At 38.1% G+C, this 27,457-nt stretch overlaps 2 protein-coding genes across 3 annotated transcripts in view; one reads left to right on the top strand and one right to left on the bottom strand.

Moving 5' to 3' along the window:
- LOC150087225 (uncharacterized) overlaps positions 1-27,457 on the top strand; it is a 320,470-nt gene that overhangs the window by 194,791 nt on the left and 98,222 nt on the right. For both annotated transcript variants that reach the window (XM_090371087.1, XM_090371086.1), the window contains exon 16: positions 4,033-4,243. In XM_090371087.1, the coding sequence (XP_090227213.1) occupies positions 4,033-4,243 (211 nt within the window). The remainder of the gene's footprint in view (positions 1-4,032; positions 4,244-27,457) is intronic.
- Positions 7,755-26,270, bottom strand: LOC150087226 (uncharacterized). The gene is made up of 5 exons (XM_090371896.1): positions 25,327-26,270; positions 15,677-15,739; positions 14,222-14,309; positions 13,178-14,080; positions 7,755-8,387 (listed from the first exon to the last, which is right to left on the bottom strand). Exons 1-5 carry the CDS (start codon positions 26,167-26,169, stop codon positions 7,768-7,770), a joined length of 2,517 nt encoding a protein of 838 aa, XP_090228022.1. The 5' UTR covers positions 26,170-26,270; the 3' UTR covers positions 7,755-7,767.

Raw genomic sequence — 27,457 nt, 5'->3', positions numbered from 1 at the left:
TAGCCTTGGATCACATTAGTAAATGCCAATACCAACGGTTCATTTTATATTCTGATTCTCTCAGCGTGTTACAGGCTTTAATATCCTTGAGATATAATCCTCATCCAGTTCTGTCTAGCATTCAGCAGAAGATTCACGTCCTCCACGAACGCGAATATGACATCCGCTTCTGCTGGATTCCGAGCCACATTGGGATTAGGGGAAATGATTTGGCTGACGCCGCAGCCAAATCAGCAATTCCCAATAATAACCGCTGCCTGTTAGTCCCCTATACAGACTACAGGCAAATAGTACATCAAAAGTTACATTCCCAATGGCAGGATTCATGGAATAGACAGACTGCGAATAAATTACATCACATAAAGCCTGTAATTGAACCGTGGCAGTCTAGTCTGCGCAGGAATCGTAAGGAGGAAGTTGTTCTTGCCCGGACCCGCATAGGACATAGTCATTTGACTCATTCATTTTTGCTGAGGGCTGATGACCCTCCTATGTGTGAGTCCTGTGGCACAATTTTAACAATTAGACACATTTTAGTTGAATGTCCAGATTTTAGCAATATCCGTTTTACCGCTTTTATTCATCTGACTGAGCCGTATACACTCAGTCAGATTTTATCTGACAATGACAATGTGTCTGCTGTTTTTTGCTTTTTAAAAACAATAAATATTTTTACTCTTATATAAAATTTTTACTTTGTGCTTTTATATATTTGTTATACCTTTTTGACATAGTGACCTAACTAATTAGGTCACTGAAAATTTAAAAAAAAAAAATTTTTTATAAATGACCTGGTCTTGGCGCATTATAGCCTTAGTCGCTAATGCGCCAATAAAACCCAAACCCAAACCCAAACCCAACCCTTCTAAGTACACGGTCGAAGTGAGAGGTCCTTTAGGCACCTCAGATCACAACTTGGTGATTGTCTCTTCTCCAATGGAGCCTTTATCTCATGGCTTTTCCCAACCTATTGTTTGGGAAAAGCCATGAGATAAAGGCATTACAAGAATATATTAACGTATTGTTTAGCATTACAAGAATACAAAATGGGATGACCTGCGAGATTTCTTTTCTTTTCCTTGGTCGGATTACTGTTTCACAATTTCTGATGTCAACGTTTGCCCAGATCATGTCAGTGAAATTATTCTTGCAGGAATGGAATCCTTTATCCCACACTCCTCTTTAAAATCTCGTCCTTTATCTAAACCTTGGTTTTCCAATAAATGTGCTAAGGCTGTTCAAGAGAAGAACGTTGCATATCGTAATTGGCTTGTGTCTAATTCTTCAGTTACATTTTCTGCCTACACCAAAGCTCGCAACAATTGTAAAGCAGTTATTAATCAGTCTAAACTAGAGTTTGAACAGGCTAAGAGTAGAAAACTTGCTTCTTGCCCTAATGGTAGCCGAGCATTCTGGTCTCTTGCCAAAGCTATTGGCCGCAACTGTTGCCCATCTCTGCTCCCACCTCTTTCCAAACCAGATGGTTCTGTTGTCACTTCAGCCAAGGATAAAGCTGACCTGCTAGCATCCCATTTTTCTTCCAACTCATGTATTAATGATCTTGGTAAAACACCTCCCACCATTCCCAACACGCTCCATTTAATGCCTCCTGTGGCCTTCCGTCAGAAGGATTTTGACGAATCTCGATGCTAAGAAAGCTCCAGGTCCTGATGGTATTTCTCCACTTGTTCTCAAAACCTGTGCTCCTGAACTTACTCCTGTTCTTTGCGGCTTTTTTTCACTTTCTTATTCCAATGGTGTTTTTCCTTCAGCTTGGAAATCCTTCAGCCAGTTCCTAAAAAGGGTGACAAATCCCTCCTATCCAATTATCGTCCCATTGCAATTACTTCTACTCCTTCTAAAGTAATGGAGAAATCAGTTAACCGCCAACTCTTAAAACTACTTAGAACCTTCCATCTGATCAACGAACGCCAGTATGGATTCCGTCAATGTCGATCCACTGGTGGTATTCTGGCTTATGTTACCTATTTATGGACTAATTCAATGGAAAAGTTCCGTGAAACACAAGCAGTTACTCTTGACATCTCAAAGACTTCGATCGTGTGCGGCATAAAGGTCTTCTAAACAAGCTTCCATTTTATGGTTGGCCAACTGTTTTTTTGTAATTAAATAAATAAATTTTCTGTTTATACTCCGGGACGACCAAACGGTCAGAGGAGTTCACAAGATAGACAGAATACAAGAAACAGCACCGTATTCAGTAGTCACGGGCTTGAACCCCGGTCACTCAAGGCACGTGTACTTATGCACCCGCGCGCCTGACCACTAGGCTACGGCGGCCCTATCGCTCACTGAGGGTGATAGTAGATGGCTCTCTGTCTTCTAACTTCTCCACTAATGCCGGTTTCCCCCAAGGTTCAGTTCTTTCCCCCACTCTTTTCCTCTTGTATAGTAATGACCTTCTTCCATTGACTGGAAATCCTATCCATAGTTTTGTCGACGATAGCACATTGCATTCCACTTTCCAGTTTGAGAAACCTTGCCCTGCTCAATCAGCTTCAACTTCTCGAAAATCTGCTACCAATTCCTTAAATGCCGATCTCCAGGTAATTTTACAGTGGGACAAAGACAACTTAGTTGATTTTAATCCTTCTAAAACTCAGTCTTGTCCTATATCTCGCAAAAAGGATTCTTCTGCGTGCTTATCTTTGGTAACACTCCGATTTCTAGCCAAAATGATATATCTCTTTTGGGAATTACCCTGATTTCTAATCTCTCTTGGCACAAGCACATTACAAATATTGCTTCCTCTGCATCTAAAAAACTTGGTTTTCTCTTTGGCTCTCGGTGTTACTTTTCTTCCAGACAGCTGTTCACTCTTTACAAATCGCAAATCCGCCCTACCATGGAATATTGTTCCCACATCTGGGGTGGTGCCTCAAAATCTCTAACAGTCTCTCTCCACTCGCTGTCTCATAGACGTTCTGTTTCTGCTGCATGCCTCTTCTACAGATATTTCCATGGGCACTGTTCTTCTGAATTGGCTTCTATAATTCCCGCTCTCTCTTTCAAAACAGTCCGAACACGTGCCGCCACCAGCCAACGTCCATTTACTGTCCAACTTGAACCTCACAGAACCAACTTTTCATCTTCCTCGTTTATTCATTCAACTGCTGTTTTCTGAACAACCTTCCTTCATACGTATTTCCTGAAAATTACAATCTACAGAAGTTCAAGTCCAATGTCAACAAATATCTTCTTTCGTCTTCTCAACCTCCAACCCAAGCACGGTACCAAGTACTATAGGTTCTAATACCTCTTGTGTTTGGGGTTTACATAAAAAAAAAAAAAAAAAAAATCTCATCAACCATGTGACAGAGACTGTCACATGGTTGATGAGATTTCTCTTATACTTGCGCATCGCAATGTGCTCTAAATATATTAGAGAATTGTGTAAGTTGCGATTTACCAATGAGAACACAACTTCAAATATCTCTCTCTGCTTAAAGAGCTTATTTCAGGCCCTCTGGTGATTGCCCATTTGCTAACCAAATTTCAATCAGATACAACACATTTACCTTAGGCGACAGGAACATCCGGAGCGCAGTTCGTTTTAAGACAATTATTCTCTGGTGTGGTGTAACCAGCATTTGATTGCCCGCTATTCTGTTATGAATAGACTCACCCCTTTCCCTCTAGATTCACCGATATTGCCCATTTCGTTCCTCCCTCAGTCGACAGACAAATTTCATTGCGTCTGCTTCTGATGTCAGCGAGAAGGGTTAATTGCGGTACAATTTATCTGCAAGTCCTTAAGCAGATAACATAGAAACAGTGACACTAATAAGCAGTGGAGTGGAGAAGGGGAAAGGAAGGTGGCGGGGAAAAGGTATCATGCCAGGGATAATTCTAATTACTGCACTAAGAAAATTGTTATTAATTGTTTGAATATTACGTCAGAAGTTAGATACTGATATTGTGTTATTTTTAACTATTCACATTCACCTTTTCATGTTTTTTTCCGCCATTATAAGTTTTCATTGCTTGTTAATTTGGTGTAATGTGATGCAGGTGCTTGGTCGCCATTGTAGAGAAGTACTTCACAACAGGCTACTTTGATCAACATCTAATTATGGCCCAAGCTGACCAGGAGGTGCTAAAAGATCTTCTGAAAGATAAATTACCAAAGTTACATCGACACCTACAAGCTATGGACATCGAAGTTTGCACCATTACCCTCAACTGGTTCTTGTCTATTTTCTTTGATTCGGTGCCATTTGAGGTAAGTATTTAATTCTCATTATGTCATTAATATTAAATTGAATCTCAGCGCTGCCGGTTTAATTTGTAGCATTCATTAGTATCAGTGCCAAACTTTTAAGAGGCCAGAGCTGGGAGGCATTCTTCTTTCGGCATAGTCAGACCGTGTAAACATTCTGGTTTGCTATTTTGAAAGGGTCACTCACGAGCTGGATTTAGGGAATAATTTCGACATTGTTTATTTAGATTTCAGCAAACTTCTTGACTCAGTCCCACATGAGCGGTTGCTTTATAAGCTGGAACAGGTTGGAATCACTGGGAAAATCCTTAGATGGATAGCAGGACGGATTCAGGGCAGGAGGCAGAGGGTTGTGATAAATGGCTGTTCCTCAGATTGGGTTGATTTAAGAAGTGGGGTTCCCCAAGGATCAGTATTAGGACCACTGTTTTTTAATTTTCATAAATGACATCGATGAAGGGATAGAGGGCGTGATGTCTAAATTTGCAGATGATATTAAAATTGGTAGAGTAGTTAATGATCACTTCTTCAGAGAGAGCTAGATAGACTTCAGAAATGGTCAGAAAAATGGCAGCTATGCTTTAATCCAACAAAGTATAAGGTATTACACCTGGGAAACAGTAATCCCAAAATAACTTATTCACTTGGTGGAGTTCAACTAAACCCAGTACTGGAGGAAAGGGACTTGGGTGTTACGATACTGTCAGACATGAAATTCTCTGAGCATTGTAAACAGGTTGCAAGGAAGGCCCATGGTGTCCTATCGATGATCTATCGAACTTTTGCAAGTAGAGATAGGGACGTGATAATCCCATTATATAAGGCTTTTGTTAGACCACACTTGGAATACTGTATTCAAGTATGGAGACCGCACCCAAAGAAAGACATCGAGCTTCTTGAAAGGGTGCAAAGACGGGTAACTCGCCTGGTGAGATCGGCAAAAGGGCGTCCTTATGAAGAAAGACTTCGAATATGTGGGTTGCAGAGTTTGGAAACTAGACACCTTAGAGGAGATTTGATTGAGGTGTTTAAGGCTCTGAGAGGCATCAATAAAATAAATGAGGACGAAATTTTCAAGATTATAAGTGATGCTAGAACTAGGGGACATAAATTCAAGTTACGGGGGGAAATGTTTAGATTGGACTGCAGGAAGTTTTATTTTAGCCAGCGAGTTATAAATTACTGGAATAGGTTGCCTGCATGAGTGGTAGAGGCTGACAGTTTGGGGAAATTCAAAGGTCTTCTGGATAGTACCTTCGGGAGAGGGAAACGCATAGGATAATAGGTTTAATTTCCTTTATTATAATTTCCATAGGATAATAGGTTTAATTATTATTATTTTTTTCTTTTTTTATCATTGTTTTATTCGGGGTTTTTTTTTTTTTTTTTTTTTTTGGCTGGTGCAGCATAAGCCATAGGCTTTCTTGGACCATGCTGCCATTACTAATACTAACATGGAAGTCGCCACATTCAGGCCACAGCTGTCTGGGGAAACAAAATTAACGTTGAGACTGTTTGTTCTGGAAACTGTCATCTCCTTCCCCTGTTTGGCATCAGATGAACTTGGAAATTGATTGCAAAGGTACTCAAAACAATTACCGTTCTTGCATTAAGCCTTTATAAATTGCTTCAAGTAATACGACTTCTGTTATATCCCGGGACCTTTGCGTTCAATAGTATTCCACGAAGCAAGGCAGTTTCTGTGCGGCCATTGCCCAATTTTACAATGTTATCTTCGTGCTCTGATAACCCATTCTCGTGCGACACATGGTAATTTGGTGTAACCGTATGTCGAACGTTCTATATGTGTATGTCGCTAAAGAATCTTACATAAAGAATCTTCAGTTCTCCACAAGAGCCAGTTATGTCCATATTTAACTTTATTAAGAAGTTTGAAGCTTTCATACATCTCCTTCAGGTGAATTATGCGATTTTGTTTGGTTAACACAAACCTTTGTCATAATTAAAGTTTAATTTATTCCCAAACAAAACATTTGCTGTCTGAGGACTCTTGCAATACTGGAAAATTAAGTAAAATCATTATTCTGTAATGCTGCAAAACAGATGGCAGTCCAACACCGCACCCACTTGTGATTGAGAAAACATTTTCCAACGAACTTCCATTATGATTTATGAGGTCAATAAAAATCCAACCAAGAAAATGTTTGAATTTGTAGTCAATGTTATTTTTCAGTATTAGCTATTGAGGTAGGCAACCACGGTGACCGCATGGTAATAATATAATACAATAACGTTCAACAGCGACTAGTATAATAATCAACTTCCACAAAGATTGGCTTTGGTGAGAATATCGTTGGTAAACATAGTACAGAAAACAAATGTGATAGTAACATTGAGGGATGGGAGACTTTGAAGGAGCATATGAATTTTATTGAAGGAGTTCGTTAAGATGAACGATGTTCCTACTTCAGCAAAAGAGCTGCTGACGATTACCGATGGTTTCTATTATAAATTAAAGAAAATCCCAAGTAAAAATATTGTTAGAAAAAGCGTAAGTTAAATCTAATATACGCACCGAAAGAAAAAAAAAAAATTCAAGTTGGTTATTACAAACCTAAAAATTTAATTCCCTTGAACTTTTTATTAACGGTATTCTACTTATATATAAAGCATACCAACAACGCTTTAAAAAAACACTTTTTATTCAAGAAGTGCTTACAAAAAATCTATCGAATTTCAAATACTATGTACAGAACTGATGTGTACTTATAAAGAATGAACGGATGACTGGTTTTCCATTATAGTTTAGTTTGTCGCCAATAGGTGGAGTCATGTGTAATCGTATTAAGAACAGTCAGTCTATAGATTTAATTTCTCAGTTACACAGTCTGAATAGTACTTTGAACTGAGAAATAATTTGCATTGAAATAACAATATTAAATAATAAAATATTCTTAAAAATGAATTATATACAATAATGATGACATTAAAATGAAATTGCTTTTATATAGAGGTAGTACGGATGAATTACCCTGAAATGCTTTGTTTCAGAAGAAACCCGTAACGACATTCATAACATTGGGGAGAACGTCACTAGTTAATATAAAATAAAAAAAATAGCTGGTTTTGTGTGTGTGTAGCACCATTATCACGATTTTTCACGGTTGAAGAGTTTAAAACAAATTTTAATTAAAATCTTGTTTCTCTTAGACTTCTTAAGGGATATTGCCAATTCCTTGCAGTGGGCTGGATCATGTAGATGAAGTTAAAGGTGATTTAAATTAAAAATAAGCTGACTTTGAAAGCTACCTCTCGGCTTGCAATTAACCCTCAGTAATACAGTTCCACCACACATTAAAAGATGTCGCAGTTGTCTGAAATGCCACTAGATGGTGCCACTGTACTAACACGAGATTCTGGTTTAATTTATTATTTTTTTATGATCAGTTTTATAATATTATTTTATACACCACGTCTGCCACTGTAGACACATCCTGAGGTAAATATCGGTTTTGGCATCTTAAGAAAATAAGGAACACGAACTGGCTGCTTGCAATCATAAAAAACTAAGATGACCTGATTTTCATTTCCACGCGCTGCAACTGTACCCACTGATGGTTCTCTTTGTCGTACCACGTCAGTCCAATGTTATAGATACCATTAATGTTCGCATACTGACAGTGATTATACCACCATCCCCCGGAATAAAAGAAGGCGCAGTGGGTGCTGCTGGCATCGTTGTCTCGATCCAGAGTGCTGAACGCCATCCCATCGTGGTGGGAGAGTGCATCGCTGGCGTTGCCATGGTAACCGCCAACTTCGAGCCGGTACAGTTCTTCTTCGGAGTACACCACAAAGGAGCTATACTCCGCAAAGATATAGCGTCCAAAGGTGTCCCACATGTCCAAACGTAGGGTGACATTATTGTTAGAAGTGAGCGAGTGGATAACGTCATTACCCAGCCAGTATTCCCCATGAGAGTCGCCAAATCCGTGCTTGTAATCTGTCCAGTTGCGAAAGAAATCCTCACTGCCGTCTTCTCTTCTCTGAATCAGAGTCCAGTGTCCGCCGATCGTGTCCATGTCGCAATACACCTCCACTGCGTCGCTCGTGTATGGAGGGGAGATTAAATACACTCCACTTCTGTAGCTCACGGGTGGTGTAATAACGTCCCTCATAGTACAGTCTGAAAGAAAAATAAAAGGTTAAAGATCAGCAGAGTTAAAGGTCAAAGAGAATGTTTCTAAGAATTAATTAACATTACTGAGAATATTTAAAAGACGCTCTCGATCGCAAAGCGATCGAGAGCGTCTTTTAAATATTCTCAGTAATGCGATTCAAATTAGTAAAGTATAATCCCCATAAACGTTAAATATAAATTCTGTATTTCAAATTTTCAGATTGTTTCCGTTAGCAATCATAATAGTAGAAATATAAGGTTCAACTCTTTTAAAGTTTGGAAAGAGAGTAATTTTAATTTTTAATGTTATTCTTGGTTTTTTAATTGTACGTTCTCTTTATGGATATTGTATTTTATGTATTATTATGACTTTGTTGTCTTTGGTATTATATCCATACAAGTGCGTGTTCACTGGCCGATCCATGTTTGGGGAACTTTGAATAGCTGAGAAATCTTGAATAATTCACAGGGGAAATCTACTCGCGTCTTAGAGATCGGAAACTATAATCCCGATTGAGGAGGCTTGGATTCGAACAGTCGATGGCAGATTATGAAACTATTCCATGAATTTGTATCTGCATTATAAGAGAACTATATTTTTTGCATTGTTGTTTATAATGTTTAAGATGATTGTGCAACTGTAAGTGTACTTTTGAATTTTAATTTAATACTCATTATGTACATCCGATTAATAGTAACATGTTCGTATTAGCATAGAAGCTTCAGCTCTCGGATGGACGACATTTTCTTATTTGCTTCCAGATGCGTAAGTCTTGACGTGGCGCTTATTAGAAAGACAACTTTCTGTGGGATGTATTTAAATAAATAAAATAAACATCCTGAAAAAAAATTTGTAGATTTACAGGTCTGTAGAAAAAAGTAGTTGGGTTCCGCGGATTATCGAGCGCCTATCTTTTCATGGGTAAAACTTGAACGCAAAAAAGAAAGAAAGAAAAAAAAAAAAAGTTGCGTGAACTAAACATGAATGGTATATACCTAGTGTATTTTAAATTTCAATATCGTTTGCAATTGACCGAATTATCTCTATTTAATTTTTGCAACTTCACCAGCATTGCAGGGTTTCGAGATTCGTTAAACTATTGAATCGTTTCCGGAAGTATTTGTTAAGAACTAACCTCATTAGTCATGTAGTAGGGTAAGTAGGCAAACAAGATTAAGGTTGGGGGATCTCTTGTTGGCTCTGACAATATGAATGGGAGAACAGATGTACATTGGCCAGTTTTAATACGCAAATAGTAACTGTATTATAGAGGGATCTGATCTTGAAAAGACTCCAAGATCAGAGTTTGATATAGCGTAACATTTCCATTTCGACACACATTGCCCAAAAGGCGAGATCAGCATTTATATGGATGTTTAATTTTTCAAATTCCATACGTATAAATATCCAACATAAAACACGATTGTCACTCAGTATTATAACGCCAATATTGCCTTCCTAGGCCGACCGGGCTAGCCGAGTGGGTAAAGTACCTGTCCGGCAACCCAAAGGTCGCGGGTTCGATTCCCGCCTCGGGCTTGGATCAAAGTACTGCAAAAACCTTGGGAGGTGCAATATGGCCACAGAAGCCGATGCGCCAACAACTACCAAATCAAATCAAATCAAGCCTTCCTAGATTGAATATAATGTTCCCTCAGATTAAAATGCAACTCATCTGTTCTAATTTAGCTGTAGCACTTAAATTGTTGGATACATTTTATTACTAGGCTGGTCCAGGGGCAACTGCGCCGACCTAAGTCCCTCTTTTCGATTAGATATAGATTGTTGTCCTTGAAGAAACTCTCTGTTACAATACAGTACTGAAGTTGTCTCATTTAATCATTAGAATTCCAGTTTTAAAAAAAAAGTAGGTTCTGCCCTTTTAATGTATAAACCAACTTACCATTAAAGGCCAGGTTAACTTCTTAAGTGAAACTAGGCCAGTGTCTTGTTGCTTTAAAAACAATAAAAATATTGCACGTCTTTGCTTTGGGAGTTAACTTATATACTGTATAAAAAATTTTTGTTTTGTACGGTAATAATGCACTTGTGATTTTTTTATTGACTGGATTTGAATTTGTTCAGTTTATCTAATATCATTCTAGCTTTTGCAAGAAGGTTAGGCAACCAGCACGATGTCACATACATGGATAAACCTTGAGGTTATAATTGCTAAGATCATAAAATGATGATGTATATTAGGGGTGGCCAACTTAATTTGTGATGCGATCGATATTTTTCCTTCAAAATGTGCCGCGATCTACCATCTCGAGAATTTCATTGCACATGGTTAAAAAGGTTAATCAACACATTGAAAAATGTTGTTTATAAATTTTAAAATTAAATACAGTTCAGAATTCTTATTTTAAATTCATACGTATTTAAATTTTTAATTTGTGAAGTTTGTGTCTTCATGTCATCTGCCAAGCTTTCAAAATCGGGGATATACTGTCATAAGGCCAATCGTAAAGAATCTTCTGTATGCAAGGCCGTAAGAGTATACCGATTCTTCGTCTTGTTTTTTTGTTTGAAATACGAAAAGGCCGATTCACATAGAATTGTGGAACCAAAACAGGAATTTAAAAGTTCACTGCATTTTTTTACATTTGGGTACTTTTCTCGGCAACCATATTTCCAAAAGTCTTTTTCTGATGATCTGGCTTTTAGGATTTAGGAAGATATTGTTTCGCAATGTAATAATTTCATTTTCAAGTAATATTTTCTCCATGTGAAAAATCTCAGCGATTTTTTTCTGCAATTTGTTTCGTATCTAAGTCGATATTAAATGGATAAGAAATACAGTATATTGAACAATGTCTTCAATTGTTTTAAAATCACTGAATCTGGTTTCAAAATCATCCACAACTTTCTCAATTTCAGAAACATATTTCTCACTATTAAATTCAAAAGCAGGATATTTTTGCAAATGATCTTGCATATTTTCAAAATGGTCGAATATTTTTTCTTTGAGATCCTTAGCCATCGCCAAAAATTGATATTTGTATGCAGAAATACTACTAATCATGTCACCCACATTTTATTTTTTCCTTGTAATTCCAAATTCAGATCACTTAATTTATTAGTAAAATCTTCCAAAAAAGCCGGCTCACACAACCACTCCGTATCTTGTAGCTACTGATAATAATCTTCCCTTTGATCAACAAATTTTTAATTTCATTCAGCAAATTTCGAAATCTGTAGAAACTTACTCCGACTCGGCCACCTCACATGTGAGTAATATCAGATCTGGTTCATTTTCATCGAGTTGCATTTTGAAAAGTCTCCTTTGAACAGACTGTCCTCTGATGGAATTCACGATTTTGAAAGCTATGTCCATAACACTTAGAATTTAATCTTTTGCTGGCTAACACTTGTTAGTGGATTGTACTATGGTAACTCAAAAAAATTTTGGAATCATCATCCTTTTGGCACAATGCGATGAATCCGTTAAGATACCCTGTCACTGCTTTAGTTCTGTCTGTTGTTATTGATACGATCTTAAATAGTGGTAATTTAATTTTTTTCAATAAAATTTTTGAATGCGTTAAATATATCGACCTCTAGTACTTTCTTTTAACGAAATGATACCCAGCAGTTCTCCTCTAGTGGCAGAATCATCGAAAACCATACGAATAAAAAGGAACAATAGAGCTGTATCACTGACATCTGTAGATTCATCCAGTTGTAAAGAAAAGGAGACACAATTGGCAATATGAGCACGCAATTGTTCGCTCACATTTTTATTCATTTTTTCGATGCGTCGCATCAGAGTATTTCGAGATAATTGCAGATCTTGAAGAGCACTTTTAATTACATTTTTGTTCTTAAAATTTTCAAAAAGAGAATCTGTTATTTCTAAAAATGCATCTTTGATGAATTGACCATCAGAAAATGGTTCGCATTGTTCTTTTTTTTTTTTTTTTTTTTTTGCAAGAAACTACTCACTTTAAATTATGCTACAGTTACTGCTTTTGATCTTTTAATTTATTTTTTTCTATGGTCACTATTAGGCGGAAAATCCGATTGGTATTTACCATGGAGTGCGTTGAAGTGCCTTTCTAAATTTCCTTTTTTTGGGTATAGCCACGGAAGCATTGAAAATCAAATAACATTTTTCTTTTATCATTACAGAAAAGTATTCTAGTTCCCAATCTTGATGAAAATGAAAAGTTTTACTCTTTTTCGTAGTATTCATTTTAAATCAAAGGGTATTAAATTTAACCTATAAATACTGTCCAGTTATTAATATTAAGTAAGCTAAATAAGAATTCGACACACACTATGCTCTCCACAACATAACTGCGTGAATTTTCACTAGACAAGCCTAGCGGCTGCGCGGCGACTAGAGTGGTCAAGTGGTTCGACGGATTTGTAATAAGCGTGTGCAGTGGGGCACATAATAATAATAACAACATTTAGATTTTGACTAATCTATTTTTTATATATATTTAAAATTCGTGGCGATCGATTTGTTGGCCACCCCTGATGTGTATATCAATAAAAATGAATCATAAAAATAGTATAGAACAATTTCCATAGAAGTTCTCAAGCTATTCTGGGTAGGAAGGAGGGGTGTGTCTTTGCACAAAAATAAAATTAAAAAGTAATTTAAGAATAATGCATAATGAAAGTGTGATATAAATTAAGTTAAAAGAAGGAGAGTCACAAGAATAGTGGGTTCTCGTAGGGGCAACCTGGCACAAAAAACTTTGAGAGCAACTAATTTATAATTTTAGTTCTTGTGGCAACGGGAGTGTTTGTTTTATTAAATAGTACTGTTAAAAATATTACTTACCTGATGGTAACTGATGTACAAATTTTTCCATTTCCCTTAACAAACGACCTTGCCCTTCCTGAAGACCGGGTAACTTCACACTGATGTTATGCAGTTCTCCAACAATACCCTTGTACAGTCCCTCCCAGTGTGGGATCACACTAACATCTAGTTTCTGCTTCAACTCCAGATGGACTCTGTCTAGTTGTTCACGGCCTTCGTCTATCTTCCTGCTCAGTTTGGATAGCCGCAGTTCCAGGTTAGCCAGCTTCAAGTCTTGCAGCATTTCTTCATTATCTCTCCTGCACTCCGAAAGTGAATGATTGAGCACTTCATTCTGGATGGAGATTATCCTGTAATGGTCTCTCTGTGCTGTGGTCTGGAGACTGGAAAGGTCTTTCTTCAGTGTCTTCATATTTTCATAGTTACGGGACTGCTCCTCACGCAGCACTTCTAGGGATGACTGCATCTGAGCCATGTTGAACTCCAACTTGGACATCTCTTTCTGCAGCTCTCCCGCATTTTGTCTCGTCTTCTCGTCCATGTTTTCCAGGGCTTTGAACAACTGCACCGTTGATGTTTGTACTTTCTCCATCCCAGACATCGATTCACTAATGTTGGAGAGATGGTGAACATTATGAGAGGCTACATCTTCGACAATGTGAAGACGGTCATCTATTTCTTTAAGATCTTTAAGTGCATCCGCATGCTTGTCTTCCATCCTTGAAGAGTTATTTACCAGTCTCTTTATCATTGACTCTGAGCTCAGCAGGGACACGTTTAGCAAGCCTTGAGCTTGTTTCAGGTAGCGAACGTCATTCTGGATGGCGAATTGATGGTTTCGAACTTTCTGAAGTGCACCTTTAAGTAGACTGACTTCTGCTTTTAGCCGTTTGTGGTGTCGCAGATCACTCCCAGAATCCTCTGCAAAAACAATACAAAAAACAAAGTCAAATAAGTTTCAGTCAGGTTTCGTTAATATTTTTTAATCTTTCCCATTCCTTTTCTTTCAATTTAATTTCCTATAGGAATCTGATAGTAAAAATAAAAAGAAAATCTACTTACTGCTGTAGAAAAGAAATTCCATCATGTCACCAGATCCTTCCTCTTGCAGTGCACTTTGGTCAGCTTCGTGACCCGGAAGAAGACGATTCTGGATCAAAAATAACAAATATATATATATATAATATTTTGTCTTCATTCTTATAAATTGTGAGCATTATTTATATCTATGATAGCGATATCAGTTGCAAAGTTAAAAAAAATATATGAAGTGGTGCCATCTTGCAGTTCGTATTATAATCTGAAAAGATGCGGGTTTTTTGTTGTTGTTTTTTGACTAAAATGTAAATCAAACATGTAATTAAATGTTGATTTACAAAATTCAGTGCTATATGCCGTTAAAGGAATTGATGCAGCCTGCAACAGGAAATGCTGAAGTGGCGTCAACTGCCACCTTCATTTTAAAGCGAGAATTTAAAAAAAAAGTCAGCATACCAAATATAAAATAGATAAACTAGTTGAAAATACAGAATAGATAAGTAGAGCCTACACCAGAGCTGTGCCGAGGGTAAGGCAAACGAGGCTCTTGCCTCAGGTTAAAAGCTAAAAGGGGCGCCAAAAGAAAAATTAAATAATTGCCAACGTTGCCATCATTAACAGTAGGGCGCAATTTTTCATTCTTGCCTCAGGTACTAAAATGGCTCGGCTCAGCACGGCCCTGGCCTACACTAACGCAGACAAGCACAAAGGCACAGCCAGGAACCTCCTACTTAACAGGAAAGTTTAGGGGAACCGCAGTGGCCACTTCTTCAGAGAAGCATCTGTTGGCTCTGTGGAATTTTACATTCGCATTTCTGCCTGCTAACAGCAAAAGACTCATGGAACCGCCTGTGCAAGCGATCATGACAGATGAAACAGAAATAAGTCTTAAATGTGATTAACCCGATAAACTAGGGAGAAACGTAAATTCCCATATCTACTGAAGCCAGTCGACCAGGCCTACATCTATTAAATAAAATTATAAAACACGACAAAACAACCCCCTACGTATCTATTCCTGCTGAGTGTGGACTCCTCCATCTATTCTATAGTATTTACTTATTTTATTTGGTAGTTTGTATTTATTATTATTTTTTTGATTGTCGCTTGAATGAAGGTGGAAGTTGGAATCTCTTCAACATTACTTGTCCCAGTTCAAGCAATTCCTTTAACGACGTATAACAATGTTCTTACCGTTTGAAACATCTTATAGCACCATAACTAGGATTTTTACTATATTATATAAGTAGGTTAAATTATAAAATAAAACTACGATTTAATTATTATCCGAGAACTTATGGCTCTTAGATAATAATTAATAAGTTTTTTTGTTTAATAGCAAACTGGACATTTTTTAAAATAAAGTACAAATTCAGATGTTGGAAAAAAGTTGTTCAGCACTTTGTATGTAAAGTATTCACTATGTATTTGGTATTTGCGCAATTTAAAAAGTAAAAAAAAGTCAATGGATAAACTTACCATTCTGGTATTCCCAGAGGTGGCTGCCCCTTGATCCTGCAGCTCCTCCCGAACAGCTACTGTCTGGAAATAAATACCACAAAAGATTTAGCAGAGATAATATGGAAATTTGTCTTAGTTAATACATAGTATACTTGCACAATCAGAAAGTCCTTTGGAGGAATTCAAACAGAGGAATGTATCAGATCAAAACATTAGGACGAAGATAGGGAATACGCTGGCGACGGGAAGCTAGTAACATGTTTAATAATTATAGGTGAAGGTCGTAGAGGTTAGGCATGTTGTCATGTACAACGAACGGGCCACAGCGGATGCGAAAAAATAAATCTCCCTGGCATAGTCGATGATGAATTTTAAACGCTGCTGCATATGAAAGCTGAAAACAACGAACTACAGTATTTTTTACCCCCTCGCTAAACGAGAATCCATCCAAGGTTGATGGGGACAAGTAGAAAGGTCGATTTACTCCCCGCCTTCCCGATAATCACTCGCAGCTGTGATCCGTAAATTGCTTACTGATTTTTATCAGCTGCTAAAAATTGGTAAACAATTACTTCCGTAAACAGCAAAACTTGTATTACGCATGGGCGAAATATAAGTTAGGCCGAGTGGTCAAGTGAGAGAGTTCAATAGCACGCGCTGTTTGAGTGGACCGATGTTCAAGCTCGTGACTGCTAAATATGATTAATCTTTGTATTGACGATTTATTGTGAACTCCATTGACTTGGTGGTCGTGAACAAAAACTTTTTTTTTTTTTTCATATTTTCAACGCATTCTCCGATGTCGCTCATTATAAAGGCACTCTTGTTTTCTTTTGACTGGAAGTGAAATAAATATACCTTAATAAGAGATACATATACAGTACTGTATTGGATACTGTTGTAGTTCAGGTTGTTTCCTTCAATGTTAAATTCGGCGTAAGGGAATGACTTAGAAGTATAAAAGAATAAAATAAAATAAATAAATTTTCTGTTTATACTCCGGGACGGCCAAACGAGTTCACAAGATAGACAGATTACAAGAAACAGCACCGTATTAAGCAGTCACGGGATTGAACCCCGGTCACTCAAAGCACGTGTACTTATGCACCCGCGCGCCTGACCACTAGGCTAGGGTGGCCTCGTCAAGAGTTAATTATTATAACAAGGCTAAAAATTATTATTATTGACCTGAGAGATAGGAGAAAGGAGCGTTTAAGAGAGGGGAGGAAATACAAATATAAGAAGAAGAAAAAATTAAGAACCCTGTAGTATAGAAACTCTATCTTCACTACCACTGTCTTAATGCTCCTTGTCCAATTTCAGGGAAAAAAAAGTCTTCTAAATGATTGTGAGGTCGCGATGGCGTGTGCTCTGTTAACGAATCTTTCCTGACTGCGGTACGCAGTGAGGATGCAAAAGTGATAATTGGTTAATTGCTTGAGTCAGTGACTTGGCAAAAGTCTGGAAATACTTGACTGACAGCGCTGAGGTATTTTTCTGCACCGTTCCCCCCTCGCAAAAACAACTACCAGTGTTAATGAAGTTAGTGCTCCTTTGTTGTTGTGGCATTAATCATAATGCCACAGTTTTATTATATTACGCTATTTAATACAATAAATTTGCTTAAGCGCCTAACGTGGACGTTGATTGACAGTAACTGTCAGCCAAGATTAGTGTCAACATATTTGGAGCATATATCACGGAGTTTATCAACGAATCGTCCAATAATATCATAGTGTGATTTTAATCGATATCGGCAAATGGGTTGCTTCGGGAAGCGAAAACCTAAGAGTCCATAAGTTACTTATGTCGAAATTTCTTGTGGGCGTAGTTCACTTAAGTTCAGTTGCTGCAAGCTATTAAGTAGCTAAAAGCAGTTTTATTTCAGAGAAAGGTTGAAATAATGAACTTGTTTCAACCAGAATGTTGAAATATGTTCATTATCAGTCGCTGTTGAAAGCGTGCATTGAGAGTGCAATGCCCACTGAAGATGCAAGCATACGAGCGCCTAATTTAGTGCAATACAACACTAAAGCCGGTGCTGTATTGCACCCTCGAACTTAAACCTCTTGAACTTTACTTATATCTCAACAAGGGTTGTCCCAGAACAGTGGCTGTCCCATGATTTTAAAAAAATGACGTGGGAAGGCACTAAGGCTGTGTTCCAGAGAATCATTAAGCTTTAATCATGTGGGGAGAAAAATCCACATTATTTTGATCACAAAGGGGGTAATAGCCCCTACCAGTGGGAGCGCCACTGTCCGAGAATAAATGATTTTTCCGTGTCTAGCTTATTCTTAGAAGCATGTGGTTAGTCGGCAGTGGAAGTGGTAGGAGGGGGGGGGGGTCAGCTCGTAGAAACGATGATTGTTTTTCTGACGAGGTGGTTGAAAGTGACGTTTGCCCGTTGACCCGAGGGTTAGAATGGGTAGAAGGCCTAATTGTCGCCGGAGTAGGAAACATTCATTATATACATACATCAAAGGAGATGTTTGGATCCTAGGTCTTGCAGAGATGCGCTCATTTGTTTGTTTAAAAATGACGTCGGCGTGGATTTCCGTAAAATGGAAAGGGCGGAATTAGTTTGCATATCTGAGTCAACATCGTTAATAAATTTAGTCTTCTAATGCAGTAAAAGTTGCATTACGATTTTGAGGTTATTTTTTTCCTTCTGCTGTTATGTTTTTGTAAATACGAGAAACATCATTTTATATTAGTCGCCAACGTGCTAGCATTTTCTTTGATCGCAGCATTTACTGTCTCTGATGGCAGCTCAAAATTATCCTCTTCAGCCGTTCTCTCTGCACTATTGCTGACGACTTTTCTCTTGAGTACTTTCAAATTTCTTTCATGAGAATGTTCCGTACCAATTCGTGAAATGATGAAAATTCATCTCCAAACTTTAACGATGCGATTTCGTGTCCAATAGCACTCGCGACGTTTTAAAATTTGATTTCTGTAGGTTTTCTGTTTTTGTTTTTGATTTCTTTATGTCTATTTACTAACAGAAAATGCTTACCCTTTTCTGATAATATTCGACTTACTTCCATGTTGTATTTTTCGGTTACTTTCACAATTGCTTCGGAAAAGGGGGAAAATATCAACATCACAATTTACATATGGAGTTTGTACTTGACCTTACTCCATTAATGCTGAAGACTAAACGGATTGCAGCGTAAAAACTTGACGCTGTGATTTACGTGTTCAATATTTACATGTTTAACATCTGCTCCTGGGAAAATAATGGAGTCACTGGTTAAAGATGCATTGCAGGATCATCTAGACAAGACTGCAGGTATAGTTCAGACACGGCATGGGTTTGTTAAGGGGAAGTCTTGTCTGACCAGTTTGATTGGATACTATGATGTGGTCACAAAGGAACTGGATGCAAAAAATAATTTTGATATCATATACTTGGATTTCAGGAAAGCTTTTGACACTGTTGCGCATGGAAGACTACTGTACAAATTGGAGCAGAATGGTATTAAGGGTAAGTTGCTACAATGGATAAAGGATGGTTGAGTGAGAGAAGACAGAGGGTGGTAATCAATGGACGCTGCTCTTCGTGAACTAATGTTATTAGTGGAGTCCCACAGGGTTCAGTGATGGGCCCATTGTTGTTTTCTGTATTTATCAGTGATATCGATGAAGGTGTACCAGGGTTAATGTCTAAGTTTGCAGACAATACGAAGATTGGCAGAGTTGTTAATGACAGTAATAATAGTACCAGTGCTGTAGTCGTAAAATTAGCAGAAGGTATACTCTGTGAATGTTTTTTTTTTTTTTTTTATGAAAACCCCAAACACGAAAGGTATCAAAACCTATAGTACTTAGTACCGTGCATGGGTTGAAGGAGAAGTATGGGGGGGAGGGGGATGCCGGAAACTTTGCTCTAGAGACTAAACATGGGTTTCACCGCTTCAAGCCTCCAATAAGCAAAGTGGTGGTATTTCACCGGTTGATGAAAGTCATCTACCACCTATGTTACGTATGCAGAGAGTATACTGTGTTTATTAATCGAATTCCAGAGGATATACACGTATATTATATATATACGGGTATATGCTAAAACCAGAAGGTATACGCTATACACCTAAAACAATCCAGAGGCTATACGGCATATACCTTACACTACAGTCCTGGATAGTACACTACTGCAACGGGATCTAGAAAAGTTGGGCGGAGAGTGGCAACTGAAGTTTGACATTGACAAATGTAAAGTACTGCATATTAGTAGCAGTAGCCCCAGAGTAACGCACCAACTGGGTGGTACTACACTCAGGGTAGTGGAGAATGAAAAAGACCTGGGGGTAATTGTGCAGTCAGATATGAAGTTTTCTGAGCAGTGCAGACAGGCCGCAAGAATAGCTCATGGTGTTTTGTCCATGATATACAGGAATTTTGCTAGCAGGGATAAGGGGGTGATTATACATTTGTATAATGCAATGGTCAGGCCACACCTTGAGTATTGCATACAGGTCTAGAGGCCTCATTTTAGGAAAAATGTAGAGTTGCTCGAACGAGTACAGAGAAGGGCAACGAGATTGGCGAGTGGAACAAAAGGTTGTTGTTACCAAGAAAGGCTTAAGTTCTGCAAATTGCATCTTCTGGAGACTAGACACCTGCGAGGTGATCGAATTGAGATGTATAAGGCCTTGAATGATTTGAGCAAGCTTAATGCTGATGGGATTCTTCCTCTTGTTCAGATTACTCACCTGGGGGGGGGGACATAAATTCAAATTAAGGAAAGATGATTGTAGAACAGATGGGCGGAAATTTGCCTTTAGCCAGCGGGTGGTTGATAGTTGGAACAAACTTCCATCTGTTGTAGTGGAGGTCAACAACTTAAATAAATTCACGGCAGAACTAGACAAACATTTGGAGTGAATGGATAGGTGAAGTGGGAAGGGGTTTTTTTTTTTTTTTTGCCTGATGCTATATAAGCTTGCTTTCTTGCATCATATGCTTATGCTAATGTCTGTTCGCTGTTAATTACTCTCTCAGTAGTCGAATTTTCATGAAATTTTACATTTGGTTCTTTTAGAAAGATTTGTCCAGCAATTTCAAATACCATTAAACCGGTCAAATATAAATCCCGCAATTATTATTTCATTCTTTTTTTCCCATACATATCACATATTGTAGCTGAAGCACTTGGATATTGTGTGTTTGCCATGTGCTGATTGGAGGAATGAATGGACGATATGGCGGATGCTCAGGAAAGAATCGTTCTCGGTTCGCGCATGTTCAAGTGAGCCGTTTTGATGAGCCTATTTTTTTTGTTTTTTTTATCATCGGTTTACTAAATACAGTATATAAATCAGGAATTATTACTACTTGCTTATATTAATCGCAGCATAAAAGTGAAATAGGTGTTGCATTCGATTTTTATTTAAAATATAGGAGGGAAATCAATAAAGTATTACAAAATATTACCGAGAAACCCATGCACTAAAAGTCTAAATTCCTATCTTCTTCTGCCTTACTTGTGGTCCATTGAATATGCCGCCTTCCACTTTTACTTCAGAAAATGTTGGTGATATTCAAAGTAGAACTATAAGCATTGTATGGAACCTTGATTTATTTTAAAAAGTTTTACCCGATTGACCGATTGCTTAACTAGCTCTAGCTTACTGCAAAATGGGAAGGCCTTTTTCATTAGGACCAGACCATTAGCTGCAGTGCTTTTTATAGAGCTTCAATCTGTCGGAGAGGCCATTCTCTTATGTTACAATGCTGGCCAGTCTGTTGCTCTACTGTTCCATGGACAGAAGCAGCAATGATACCATCAGTCCATGCAGATATCCTATCGTTTGCTAACTTTCATATGTGATCTCCAAAAATGCCTTATCTCGTAGTCTTTTCTTCAGGAATGAGCTACAGTAAAGTGGAAATTTATTCCATCTATTCTTGTTGGCAGTCAAAACAGCCTTCATCGTTGAGGTCATCACAGTCACTATCCTATTCATCAAATAAGTCTTCCGTCTATGAAGTCCCTTCTAAGGAAATTGGACAGAGAATTAATAATTCTTCAGTATAACTGGAACAGTAGAGGACGGTTTATTTGAATGTCTAAAATTTCTTCAATCTTAAGCATTCTCATACACTGAAATATCCACCACACAAAAGTAGCCATCATGAGTTATCTACACATTCAAGGAATTGCAAAAGGCGTAGACTTTCGGCTACCAAGCAGTAGCCATCTTTCTAATGTTGACCAGCAGCTACAATAGATCTCGTAGCTGCTGATCAGCATTAGGTACAGCGGTCAAAAACAATTTTTTTTTTTGACCGCTGTATTATCCTCAGCAACTTTGACTGGTAACTATAGCAATATGAAATCAAAACAAAAACATATTTTATATACATTTTAAAATATGTATAACATACGTGTACCATTCCTTTCGAATAACGTGACTGCACTACAAACCCAATCCCATAGTTGTACTGCGTGCATCGAATGTCTTTCGTTCTTCACAGCACGCAATATTCTGTGCTGGAGAACTTTTTAAAAAGTTCGAAGATTGTCTTGGGAGCAGGAGGATAATTATCACCCAAAATCTCATGCAGTTTTCTTAAGAGGTTCGAGGGGGTTGCTTTTAATGCATGAGGAGAAGGGGGGACATTGGTATCGATTTACTTTCGCATTCTAATTTATTTGATCAATATTTTGTGATTAAACAGGAATCAAAACAGTAACATATTTAACTTAATGAAATGTAAATTTTATTGCTTCCATTCAAATCGAGCTGTTCTTCCCTAATTATTCTGACACCATTAAGGATTTCGACGTTTTTTCCATCCCTCATGTCATATCTTCCAAACTTTTAAGTTTAATTAAGCCTCCTCGCCTTTCAAGAGCGAAACAATTGACTCTACAAGCAACTTATACTTTCAGTTTTTGGCTTTTGTGATGTAGTCGTAGATCTGGTGACCCAAAACAACAGAAATGACTTTCTCACAGAAAAAATTCAAATCAAATTCATTAAATTCTTATACTTTCGAAATCATTTTGTCTTTCATCGACAGAAGTGCCAGTCACTTTGCCTTTGTTGTTAGTCCTGGCCGACCGGGCTAGCCAGGTAGGTAAAGTGCCTGCCTGGCAACCCAAAGGTCGCGGGTTCGATTTCCGCCTCGGGCTTGTAAAATGCAAAAACTTTGGGAGGTGCATTATGGCCATAGAAGCTGATGCGCCAACAACTAAAAAAAAAAAAAAAAGTTAGTCCTCTGTTCTGTTTCCTTCAGGCAGTAAGTGAACTCTTAAGTCTGTAATACCACATCAAAATCGTTTTTGAATATGTTTGTTCACGATATTGGCCTCGAGTTTATGATATTAACCAGAAATTTAATGAGTTAATTTTAAATACGAAATTAAGTATGTGATGCGTTTGCACAAGTGACAAAGGGTGCTTTCACACACGTGATACTGAAAGGGATCCGATCTCCCAACCAACCAATGAAATTAAAGAAGTGAGAAGGGTCTTTAATTTTATTGACTGGTTGAGGGAATAAGTAGTGTTCGCACACGAGAACACTGATGCAGATCCGCTTCAGTGTCGCGTGTGCGAACACAACCCGTCATTGTAAATCAGGATTGTAAGCACAACGGTAACGGTTGAAGCAATAGTCTACTGCAGTGTTTCCCAACCCTTTTTTTTTTTTCCAGATATACGGGCCACTTTTCTATTTGAGGTTAAAAACCATGTGCCGCTGTTATATTTCAAATAAACGACACCGACCACAAAAAAGATGGTGATATAAATGAGAGAACACCAGGAAGGGAATTTACCAATTAAATAAACTAACCAGTGAACGGGAATGTTATTTTTGACCTTCATAACCAGCGTCCACTCTGCAATGTGGAGGTTGGTTATGAAGGTCAAAAATAACTAGTGGTCATCGCGAAGGCACATAAATACACGTGCTTTGAGTAACCCGAGTTAAATCTTACCAGTGATATGCCGCAGAACCTAATACATGTATATAAATAAATAAATAAATAAATGTACTCGAAGGGCGATACCAGAAAAGTTTGGTTAGTGAGCATCTTTCAACTATTGAAGTTTTCGTGTTTTTTTGTTTTTTTTTTTCTTTATTAACTTTATCTACAGAGCTCCTCATTCCTGGAGTTGCTAAGTAGTACGACTTATTTATTTATTTTGCTTTCTTCTTCCTGGAGAAAAGCATCTGCTCATCAATTTTGAATGTAAATATACTCGTATGAGCAAAACACCAGTGTTGTCGGAATGCAAGGAACTTTTTCTATCGCGCCATGAGTCTGGATCCCTTTTGCTAGTGAGGGTGCATAGGTACACGTGCCTTGAGTGACCGAGGTTCAAGCCCATGACTGCTAAATACGGTGCTGTTTCTTTTATTCTCCCTATCTTGTGAACTCCTTCGACCGGGTAATCGTCCCAGAGTATAAACAGAAAATTTTATTTATTTTTATTTGTGTGTAGCGGGATTCGGGACACTGTTAGCTTTGAAACTGCTCTTTCGCCTGTCTTCAAAAGGAGTTGAATACTCAGCCATAATGCCAAACTTGGATCAGCATAAGTTTAGCTTAAAATATCAGGCTTTAAATAAAGTTTTTTTTTTTTTTTTTTCTTCAATAGGCACTCTCAAAATTTGTTGGCTTTTATTTATTTATTTATTATTTTTTTGTGGGATCACGAAACGTTATGAAAAAAGCAGGGAATTCCCGGCCTTTGACATTTTACCAACCCTTTGTTCGAGTGATATTACAGAATTCTCTTGGAATTAAAAAAATAATAATGGATAAAATAAAATAAATGAATAACTGAGAAACTTATAGCAAAATAATAATTTTATTAATAATGAAACTAAAATAAAAAATATTGTTTGTGTAAAGTTCAAAACGAGATACTGAATTTTTACATTTATCGGATGAACGTGCATTATCTCATGCACAGTATCCTGCATCTCTGTTCTGACTAATTTTTATGTACAAGTAGCTAACAGTGCATTCCAAACAGTTAAAAGTTTGTGAAGAAAAATTGTTACTATCCTGCGGTGACAATGGAGTTCACAATTGTCAGATTCTTTTTTAATTCCAGTTGAACGTACTTCTACCAGGTGGAGATAATAATAATCATGAAAGAACTGGCGTGGTACCGAGGACAAATTAAAATTTTTTGATAGTTCGAACTTGATCCCATTATTGAGCAGAGCACCCTTCCTTTACAGACAAAGGAGTAACTGATCATACCTGTTCATTCATCAAATTATCAGGCTTTATAACCCCAGGTGATGTTAATGACCCCGATGGGAGGAGTGGGGGTTAGCCTACAGCAAAACTGTGATACAAACTGGACGAAATACAGGTTTGTCCATTGATAATCCGGATTTCCTATTGAAAAAATGAAATACCCTACGCTTCGGTTTGATTCATTAGCTATTGAACTTTCTCACTTTCTTTTATATAAAAAAAAAAAAAAAATGAATACCGTATTAAGAAGGCATGTACCGGTAGCAAAACTCGCTATCACAACTAAATAAAAGTGTTTCATAGCTTTTTATTTATTTATTCGGATTTGTGTCGCCGACGATATTTTAACCAAGCACTCCAGTAGCTTATTGATGCAATGCGGACATACATCACAAAACGAGATTGACATGGCCAAGAGACCTAAAATTATCACACTTACCTGTTCTTCCAACCGCTGTTGATTAACCGCCAACTCCTGTGCAACCTTCCTTATATCCGCAACATCTTGTTGTACTTGGGTCATCCTGGAGGTTTCCCTTTCTTGGACCGCTCGTAACTGCTCCAAGTCGCTTCTCAACGACAAGAAGTCGGAACGCACCAAAGAAAGTCCGGACTCGAATCGTTGACGCTGACGGAGCGCTAACGATATATTCAAAACTGCCGCCAACTCTGAAATTTCTCCACGCAGCTCTTCAACTGTCTTTTGCAGCCACTTCGTGGTGATCTGGTTGGAGCGAAGCTGGCTGAGAGATGCCATGTCTTGTTCTCGTTGGGCTTTCAGAGTTTCCAGATCATGGCGGAGTCGCTGAATTTCCAGCCTCAGTCCCTCCGACACCTGCTGAACGTCTTTAAACTCTCCACCGACCAACACCTCTTGCTCTCGGATAGCTGTGACCTCGGTCAACTGCTGCCGTAACACATTCAGTTGTGTTTCCAGGCGAGCTAAATTCCGACGGTCTTTCTCCAGCTCATGGATGGTCCGAGAGTTCTGATAAAGTGTCCTATCTACTTGGCCTCTTGTTAAGGTCAATGGATCACTTGAACCAGTCTTGGTAGGGTTATGTGTCCGGTGAGAAGATGTAGCACTGCTATCCATGGACCGTAACTGTGCATCCAGTTTAGCTTCCAGTTCCCGAATGGTGAGTTGATTTCGCTGGTGATCTTGTTGCAGAGCTGTCACTTGTTCCTTTAGAACGGACACCACCTCCGCTAGTTGGGTAGAATCTAAGTCACTAGTGGCAAATGCCACATGACATGTGCAGATGATGATAACAGCCAGCATGTCGCTAGTACTTTTATTACCAATTAAAAGTTCCCGGCGAGCAGTCCTTCACTATAAACACACAACCATAGCATGTGAAATCCAGTCGCGCTCCGCAGCCACTCTCTGCTAAAGACCACACTGCGTACACTGATTAAACCCTCTGCCTCGGTTTTATGTCTCTCCCTGCTGCGTCCCCACGTGCCTGCTGTTCTCGACCAGTGCTGCTCAGCTGCTGCCCCCTTGTGGTAGACCACCCGTACCGACAAAGGAGTGCAACACCAGAGGACAGTAGCAAAAGCCGCAGGGCTGCGAATACAAAAGGCAACTCGGCTCCCAACCGGCTGCTTCATCGCTCATTAGCGGATAGCTCGAACACGACCCTGCCCCATTCCGCTGTACGCTCACGTGATTAGCGTACATGTAATTATGGCAGCGGATTTGGAAAGAAGCGTTTAATTTGAATTACTTATCTAGGATTCCACTTCACGAAGGTCATTATTAAGAACGGTGTTTGGTTAAATATTTCCAAACATTTTTAACGGTATTTAATGTTAGAAATGTTGAATAACGGTTAAAAGGCAACATTCTTCATACTTCAAATGGGAAATAAATAAAAAAAAAAGGGGAAAAAACTTCCTAAATAAAATTACTTGCAACCAGTAAGTTTTAAATTAAGGATGATCAGCTGCTTAGAGTCCCAAATTTATGGGCTCCGAAATTTCCAGTGAAACAAATGAATTTCCTCGTAAATAAAACAAACTATTTCATTTATCCAACGTCAACACATGAGACGTTTCGCTTTAAACAAATGCAAGTCGAACATGATATCTAACAGCATAAAATGTACAACATATCCGTTTACACAAAATAACAAGATTTACTTAATAAGTTTCTAGGTTAACTGAGTTAAATGTGATACTAAATAGGGCCCCTAGCATCATTAGGAGACCATTACAACACATAATTTATAAATGTCATAATTACAACCGCAAGCAAAATGCAATTTCAAAAATGATAAAAAAAGATAAAATAAAATAAATAGCTGTGATTATCTTCCACCACGCAGTCACTGAATCGCTTACCGCTTTCTAAAATTCAAAAATAGAAATATTTCATTTTTTCATTATAAATGAGTCCCAAAAATATTCCTGTCGAGCACCCTGTAAGTATCATCGCTGCTTCCACTGAGAGATAAAGAAATAGTGCGTTATAGTAGAGATAATCTCACTAGGAAACAAAAATACTAAAGAAATCGACATTTACACGTAATTACTCCTCGTGCACCTTATCGAGTGCCACACGTGAC

The sequence above is a fragment of the Mastigoproctus giganteus genome, chromosome 4, assembly GCF_048544385.1.
Source record: "Mastigoproctus giganteus isolate SK-2022 chromosome 4, ASM4854438v1, whole genome shotgun sequence".
NCBI classification, from domain to species: Eukaryota; Metazoa; Arthropoda; class Arachnida; order Uropygi; family Thelyphonidae; genus Mastigoproctus; species Mastigoproctus giganteus.
The sequence above is the reverse complement of the archived record's forward strand: the minus strand, read 5'-3'. Positions and strand labels throughout refer to the sequence as shown.